The sequence below is a fragment of the Hyaena hyaena genome, unplaced genomic scaffold (genome assembly GCF_003009895.1).
Source record: "Hyaena hyaena isolate Hyena2069 unplaced genomic scaffold, ASM300989v1 scaffold_638, whole genome shotgun sequence".
In the NCBI taxonomy this organism is placed as follows: domain Eukaryota; kingdom Metazoa; phylum Chordata; class Mammalia; order Carnivora; family Hyaenidae; genus Hyaena; species Hyaena hyaena.
The window spans coordinates 596,510-605,229 of NW_024081270.1; the positions used below are offsets into that span (position 1 = coordinate 596,510).

An 8,720-nucleotide genomic window follows, 5' to 3' on the forward strand; every position below is an offset into this window, starting at 1 on the left:
CGCCACCACACCCCCGCCCCCGCCCCCCCCCACTGTCACCCCCGCTCCGCCCCGCCCCCCCCCCCCCTTCCCCGTCCCCCGCTCCGCCCCCTCCTCCGTCCCCCCCTGCTCCGCCCGCTTCTCCGTCCCGCGTCCCGAGACCGGCTCCGGCCCCTGCCTGGCGCCTCAAATCGCCCTCCCAGCACGAGCCCGCACTGCGCTCCGCTCGGCTTGACCGCTCCCCGAGGGCATATTCATAGGTTTCAAATCTGTGTTCCCTGCTAAAATGTAAGTTCCGCGAGAGAAGAAAATAATTTTGGTTCTTATCGTGTCCCTAATACGCGGAGCAGCGCCCAACACATAGTAGGGGCTTGATAATGGAACAGTTGAATATCCCGCCTTCGTTCGTATGTTGATTTGCCGCTGTGTCCCCCACTTTAATTCGTAAGGCCACAGACACCTCCACCTGCCAGGTGCTCGCGTCTACAAGGAGAGGGGACGTGCACACACGCCGTTACAGTGTGGGATGCACGTCATTTATACACCGGGCCAGGAGACAGGGTTCTTAGGACGTCAACCCGGGCAGCGCGTAAGCGAGCGCAGGGCGGTCAGCGGAGGGACGGGAGGCGCGTCCCCGGCGCAGGGTGCAGCGCGCTCGGGCGCAGGGTGCAGGGAGCTCGGGCGCAGGGTGCAGGGCGCTCGGGCGCAGGGGGCAGCGCGCTCGGGCGCAGGGTGCAGGGAGCTCGGGCGCAGGGTGCAGCGCCCTCGGGCGCAGGGGGCAGCGCGCTCGGGCGCAGGGGGCAGCGCCCTCGGGCGCAGGGTGCAGGGAGCTCGGGCGCAGGGTGCAGCGCCCTCGGGCGCAGGGTGCAGGGAGCTGGGGCGCAGGGTGCAGGGCGCTCGGGCGCAGGCCGTGCGCGGCAGTCAGGGCCCCTGGGAACCTGGTGCCCGGCGGGACGGCGGCCCTGAGGGTGTGGACCCGTGAGCGCAGTCCCTCCAGGGACAAGGGGAAGCCCTGGAGACCTGTAAGAGCGGGCTGGCACCCGAGTTTTCCCCCGGCCGTCTCAGCGCGCTCTAGAAACGCCATCTGCCAGCCTCACCGGTGGAGCCGTCAGCAGCTCAGCCGGAAGCGATCCACAGAGCCTGAAGTAGAAAGGCTGAGTGAAAATAAAAAGACACATGCGATTATCATAGTTCTATGAAAAAACTTTTATAATCATATGAAGAGTTTCATGACCATACAAGGGGTTCCTTTCGTTTTCTTTTCTCTTTTTTAAAATGTTTATTTATTTTGAGAGACAGAGAGGGAGAGCGCGCGCGCGCGCGCGCGCAGGTGCGCCCGCGAGTCGGGGGAGGGGCAGGGAGAGGGGTAGAGAGAGACCCCCGCCCCTCTTTCGGTTTTCTAAACATCCCTTCGCAACAACCCCAAAGTGCAGAGATCCTTCAAAGTCTCAAACAAGGAGCTTTGCTGTTTCTGCGGGACGGTACCGACGGGTCCTAGGCTTTATGCGGGCGCCGGGGTGGCTGCGTTAGGCGTCTGACCCGATTTCAGCTCAGGTCATGATCCCACAGTTCCTGGGTTGAAGCCCCGCGTCGTCGGCTCTGTGCTGACAGCTAGGAACCTGCTTGGGATTCTCTCTCTCCCTCTCTCTTTGCCCTTCTCCCACTCTCTCTAAATAAATAAATGAACTTAAAAAAAAAACCCATAAACGTTTGACACCTCTGTACCAAAATTTAATAGAGTTTATTAGGAATTTTAGAAAAATAAACCTTCACAACTATTGCTAATACACAATTTGAATAACAAAATATCCTGTTTTATTTTTAAATATAATGAATTTATTTTCAGAAGCATGCCCGTTAAAAACAATGAAGCATTTCCATTCACTAAAAATGTATTTATCAATAAAATACATATTAAACTTGTAGCATAAATGTAAATAAACTAGTCCATTTATCTCCATTACCCATGTTATGATTTCTCTTTATGTTTATAGTATTTTAAATTATTAACAAATGCAGAAATGTGTGATATATTTACAGGAGTCTATAAAAAATGATCCATTTAATAGTTACTGTTATTCCTCATCAGTATTTTCTCTGCGATCTGGGTCCAACATCAGGAGAGAGACTGGTCCTTGGCTGGCTGTCCTGTAACATAATTTCAGAACGCTGTTTTACTATGGTATCACGGGCTTTACCCGGTGGATCTCCTTACAGATGATGGATTTTAATGACACTAAATTCATAATTTAAATTCTCAAATGCTACATATACATCAACCTCAACATAATGAGTGCCACTTCACATAAAGCATCATACCGCTTATAATAATTCATGATCTTCGCTCTTTGCTATAGCAGGTGCCTTTTAGCATAACTGCTGTGTAAATGGTCACAATTTAGTGATTTATTAACAAAGCGAAGCCCCAGCAGCTTCCGTAACCCCAAGTGGAGTTTAACAACATGTGTTGGGTTAAGCAAGTTGCTGGAGAAGGCAATAAAAATTCACTAAATTCATAAATTCATAAAATTTATTTTGAAAAAGTAAATAGTCCAAAGTAAAAGTTCTGCTTCCAAGGTTCATAGTTTTCACACTGAGGAGCCATGGCCGGAGTGTCCCGGGCGCGCTGGAGCACGCGGCTCGGAGGGGAGGGCTTCACCGGGTCTCGTCCCAGCCGCACACAGGGCCTGGCACGCAGTGAGCACTCGGGCAGGGTCTGTCCAATCAAGAAAGAGGGCGCGCCTGGGGGGCTCAGTCAGTTAAGCGCCGGCTTCGGCTCAGGTCATGACCTCGCGGTTCGTGGGTTCGAGCCCCGCGTCGGGCTCTGTGCTGACAGCTCAGAGCCTGGAGCTGCTTCGGATTCTGTGTCTCCCTCTCTCTCTGCCCCTCCCCTGCTCGTGCTCTGTCTCAAAACTAAAAATAAACATTAAAAAGAAAGAAAGAAAGAAAAAGAGACCAGTATGATAACTTCTACGAAAAGAAAAAAAGGAGGCTGCACGGTTGCCAAAAAGCGGACACGCTAAATCGTGGACAGGATGAAACTCGGGCTGAGCCAGCCTTCCCAGCGGGCATGGCGGTGAGATGAAGCCTGAAGGAGTGAGGAGGAGACAGGCGTGCAAGAGGAGGAGTCCTGTGAAGTGGGTGTGTTTGTAGGGGGGGGACGGGGGGGCAGTGGGGGGGGTGGGGGGGTGGACAGGAGCGGGGGGGGCAGTGTGGGCCCGGGAAGGACAGGGAGCTCCAGCGAGAACTACCTGTTGGCCCGACTGTATGTACATTACGAGCTGGGGAGCAGCCAGAGGTGCAGATGGGACGGTCCTGAAGGCAGTTCTTGGGAGTTTTAATTCATCTTTCCGGTGACAGGTGAGTGCCGACACTGGGTTTTAAGCACAAGAGTGATCTGCTCATATTCATGTTTTACGAAGATTACTCTGGGGCTGATGGTATGGAAGATGCCCTGGACAGAGCACATCTCTCCAGGTGGCACACGACACATTTTTTAAAAAATGGTTTTTCTTTATAGAATAAATTTAATGTTTACTTAATGTGTTTATTTATAGAAACCAAGTTTAAAATCTTTAATTTTGTTTTTTCGTATACTTTGTCATTAATTTTTTTTATTTTTTAATTTACATCCAAGTTAGCATACCGTGCAACAATGATTTCAGGAGCAGATTCCTTAAATCCCCTCATCCATTTCGCCCATCCCCCCTCCCACACCCCCTCCAGCAACCCTCTGTTCTCTATATTTAAGAGTCTTTTACGTTTTGACCTTAGGGGGAAAGCTCTCAGTTTTTCCCCATTGAGGATGATATTGGCGGTGGGTCTTTCATATACGGCCTTTATGATCTTGAGGTATCATCCTTCTATCCCTACTTTCTTGAGAGTTTTTATCGAGAAAGGATGCTGTATTTTGTCAAATGCTTTCTCTGAGTCTACTGAGAGGATCATATGGTTCTGGTCCTTTCTTTTATTGATGTGATGAATCACATTGATTGTTTTGCGGATATTGAACCAGCCCTGCATCCTAGGTATAAATCCCACTTGGTTGTGGGAATAATTCTTTTAATGTATTGTTGGACCCCTGGCTAGTATCTTGTTGAGGACTTTTGCATCCATGTTCATCAGGGAAATGGGTCTGTAGTTCTCCTTTTTACTGGGGTCTTTGTCTGGTTTAGGAATCATGCTAATGAAATGCTAGCCTCGCAGAATGAGGTTGGAAGTTTACCTTCCATTTCTATTTTTTGGAACAGCTTCAAAAGAATAGGTGTTTTCTCTTCCTTAAATGTTTGGTAGAATTCCCCTGGAAAGCCATCCAGCCCTTGACTTTTGTTTTTTGGGAGATTTTTGATTACTAATTTCTTTGCTGGTTATGAGTCTGTTCAAATTTTCTATTTCTTCCTGTTTCAGTTTTGGTAGTTTACATGTTTCTAGGAATTTGTCCATTTCTTCCAGATTGTGCATTTTGTTGGTGTATAATTGCTCATAATGCTCTCTTACTAATGTTTGTATTTCTGCTGTGTTGGTTGTGATCTCTCCTCTTTCATTTGTGATTTTATTTGAGTCCTTTCCTTTTTCTTTTTGATCAAAATGGTTAGGTTTTTATCAATTTTGTTAATTCTTTAAAAGAACCACCTCCTAGTTTCATTGATCTGTTCTCTGTTGTTGTTGTTTTGGGTTTGATAGCATTGATACCTGCTCTAATCTTTATTATATCCTGTCTTCTACTGGTTTAGGGTTTTATTTGCTGTTCTTCTTCCAGCTCGTTGAGGAGTGAGGTTAGGTTGTTTATCTGAGACCTTTCTTCCTTCTTCAGGAAGGCCTGGGCTGCTGTACACGTCCCTCTTATGACCGCCTTTGCTGCGTCCCAGAGGTTTTGGGCTGTGATGCTATCATTTTCATTGGCTTCCATGTACTTCTTAATTTCCTCTTTAACTTCTTGGTTAGCCCGTTCATTCTTTAGTAGGATGTTATTTAGTCTCCAAGTATTTGTTATCTTTCCACATTTTTTCTTGTGATTGATTTCAAGTTTCATCGTGTTGTAGTCTGAAAATATGCACGGTATGATCTTCATCTTTCTGTACTTGTTGAGGGCTGATTTGTGTCCCAGTATATGATTTATTCCTGAGAACGTTCCATATGTATTTTGTATATACACAGAAGAATGTGTATTCTGCTGTTTTAGGATGAAATGTTCTGTATATATCCATTAAGTCCATCCAGTCCAGTGTGGCATTCAAAGCCATTGTTTCCTTGTTGATTTTCTCCTTAGATGATCTGTCCACTGGTGTAAGTGAGGTGTTGAAGTCTCCTACTATCATGGTATTTATCAATGAGTTTTTTTTATGTTTGTGATTGATTTATATATTTGGGTGCTCTCACATTTGGAGTATAAATGTTTATAATTGCTAGATATTTTTGGTGGATAGACCTCTTAATTATGATATAAAGCCCTTCTTCATTTCTTATTACAGTCTTTATTTTAAAATCTAGAATGTCTGATATAAGTATGGCTACTCCAGCTTTCTTTTGGGAACCATTAGCATAATAGATGGTTCTCCATCCCCTTTCTTTCAATCTGAAGGTGTCGTTAGGTCTAAAATAGGTCTCTTGTAAATAGCACATAGATGGATCTTGTTTTCTTATGCATTCTGTTACCCTATGTCTTTTGATTGGAGCGTTTAGTCCATTGATGTTTAGAGTGAGTACTAAAAGGTATAAATTTATTGCCATTATGTTGCATGTAGAGTTTCTGGTGGTGGTCTCTGGTCCTTTCTAGTCTTTGTAGCTTTTGTCTTTTTTGTTTGTTTGTTTGTTTTTGTTTTCATCTTTTCTCTCCTCAGAGAGTCTCCCTTAAAATTGCTAGCAGGGCTGTTTTAGTGGCCACGAACTCCTTTAGTTTTTGTCTGGGAAACTTAAAAAAATTTTTTTTTTAACATTTATTTATTTTTGAGAGACAGAGAGAGAGCCAGATCATGAGCAGGGGAGAGTCCGAGAGAGAGGGAGACATAGAATCCAAAACAGGGTCCAGGCTCTGAGCTAGCTGTCAGCACAGAGCCCGACATGGGGCTCGAACCCACGAACTGTGAGATCATGACCTGAGCCAAAGTCAGACGCTTAACTGACTGAGCCACCCAGGTGCCCCAATTTTGATTTTTTTTTTTTAAATGAGAAGATATTTGCTGATTCTAACAAAACATCTCATAATTGAAAGGTGATTGGGGGGGAAACTCCCTAAAAGCCAATATCAAGAAAAATTAATTTCAATACAGGATTCTTACACAAAAAATCATGACATTTCCCAAAATGAGAAAAAAAAAAAAAAGCTTCTTAAAGTACTTACCAGAAGTTGTATTATTCGTAGGGTATTTCTGATGGATGGATTTTTGGAAATGGTTTCTTGTACATCTGAAATAATTATACCATGACACAAAAATAATTCAGTTATGTATACTGACAGAGAAGAATCAAATATTAAATTCTTGTGTCAAAACACCCAACATTGGGGAAGAGACTTCCTTCTTTTGTCACCAGAAACAGTCTTTAGACTTATAATAGATTAGGAAATAGAAGTAATTTGATGAAAAACAATTACATAAAACTTATTTTGATAAAAAGAAATTCCCAAGACTTTGACTGTTCTATAATAATCTTCCTTCAAATGCTGGGTTTTCTTTTATTTTTTTCTTTCTTCTTTTAAAATACTCTACTGCTGTTATTTTTTAAGTTTATTTATTTTGAGAGAGAGAGAGCGAGCGAGAGCAAGCACATGAATGAGGGAGGGGCAGAGAGAGAGAGAAAGAGACAGAGACAGAGAGGGAGAATCCCAAGCAGGCTTGGTGCTGTCAGTACAGAGCTTGATGCAGGGCTCAAACCCATGGACCATAAGATCACAGCCTAAATGAAGTTAGACACCCAACCAACTGAGCCACCCAGGGGCCCCTCTTCTTTTGTAAAACAAAAATGAAATTGGATTATTTCAGGAAGGAGGAAATGTTTATTTAGCTATTAAGGCATGAAAGTTGAGAAATTTGTCAACTTTTGCCTTTTCAGTGCTTAGGCTTTTGTCCATATAATAGCAAGAGTTTGGGCAAAAGAAAAAAAAAAAAAACAACTTGAAGCAGAATCCTTTATATGAAGCATGTAAGTATGTGGAAGTATCCAATAGAGAAAAAAACTAAAAAAACTGACTTGACTTTTTTACTCTTGATCTTCATAATTGGATATCTTCTAGCTTTAGTTATATATTGCTTCTGGGGTTGTAGCTCCCTGTTTTTATTAATATATTATTATGTTTGTAAAGTTTATTTATTTTGAGAGAGAGAGAGAGAGAGAGAGAGAATTTGTGCATGAGTCGGGGAGGGGCAGAGAGAGAGAATCCCAAGCAGGTTTCACGCTGTCAGCCTGGAGCCCAAAGTAGGGTTCAATCCTATGAGCCATGAGATCATGACCTGGAACAAAACCAAGAGTTGCCCACCAGGCACCCTTACTAATATATTATTCTTAAATTCTAATTTTGAAATTAACACACAAAAAACATATAGAGCATATAAACACATTGCAATTAATTATAATGAAGCTAATGTATATGTAGTGACCTAGACCGAGAAACGTGCACATTACCACTACCTTGCAACTTCCTGGAGCTCCCACCTCCGTGCCACTCTGGGGATTGCACGCCTTTCCTTGTGCACAGAGGTAGCCCACGACACGGCCTTCATGTCTGCATAATTATAGCACATGTGTATATATGCAGATCATATTGTTTGTTTTGCCTGTTGCTGAACTTCAATAAATAAAACTGACTTGATTTTTTTTGAATTTTGATTATGACTTTAAATTTAAATTTTTGTTCGTTTACAGTGCAGTGTTTTCAGGAGTAGAATTCAGTGATTCATCACTTACATACAACACCGAGTGCTCTTCACAAGTGCCGTCCTTAATGCCCATCACCCACCCAGACTATTCTCCACCCTCCTCCGTCCATCAACCCTCCGTTTGTTCTCTGTATTTAAGAGTCTCTGGTGGTTTGTTTTCCTCTCTTCTCTCCCCTCCACCTTCCCATATGTTCATGTTTTGTTTATTAAATTCCACATATGAGGGAAATCATATGGTGTTTGTCTTTCTCTGATTGACTTGTTTTGCTTAGCATAATACATTCTAGTTCCATCCACATCATTGCAAATGGCAAGATTTCATTCTTTTTGGTGGCTGAATAATATTCCATGATATTACACCACATCTTCTTTATCCATTCATCGCATGATGGACACCTGGGCTCTCCCCATACTTTGGTTATTGTAGATAATGCTGCTATAAACATTGGGGTGCACTGTACACCTTCAAATCTGTATTTTTGTATCCTTTGGGTGAATACCTAATAGTGCAATTGCTGGATCATAGGGTAGTTTTATTTTTAGTTTCTTGAAGAACCTCCATACTGTTTTTCACAGTGGCTGTACAAGTTTGCATTCCCACCAGCAGTGCAAGAGGGTTTCCCTTTCTCTGCATCCTCACCAAAATCTGTTTTTTCTTGTGTTGTTAATTTTAGCCATTCTGACTGGTGTGAGCTATTATCTCACTGTGGTTTTGATTTGTATTTCCTTGATGATGAGTGATGTTGAACATTATTTCATGTCTGTTAGCCATCTGGATGTCTCCTTTGGAAGGTGTCTATGTCTTCTGCCAAGTTCTTTTTTTTTTTTTTTAATGTTTTTTTATTTATTTCTAGGAGAGAGAGAGAC

At 43.5% G+C, this 8,720-nt stretch overlaps 1 protein-coding gene across 4 annotated transcripts in view; it reads right to left on the reverse strand.

Moving 5' to 3' along the window:
• Positions 1-1,793: 1,793 nt before the first annotated feature.
• The window catches only part of CEP126 (centrosomal protein 126), a 115,847-nt gene continuing 108,920 nt past the window's right edge, over positions 1,794-8,720 (reverse strand). For 3 of the 4 annotated variants that reach the window (XM_039216545.1, XM_039216546.1, XM_039216548.1), the window contains 2 exons: positions 6,320-6,384; positions 1,794-2,127 (listed from right to left, as the gene is read on the reverse strand). In XM_039216545.1, coding sequence (XP_039072476.1) covers positions 2,065-2,127; positions 6,320-6,384 — 128 coding nt within the window. In that variant the 3' untranslated portion in view covers positions 1,794-2,064. The remainder of the gene's footprint in view (positions 2,128-6,319; positions 6,385-8,720) is intronic. The other variant, XM_039216547.1, reaches the window with a different exon arrangement.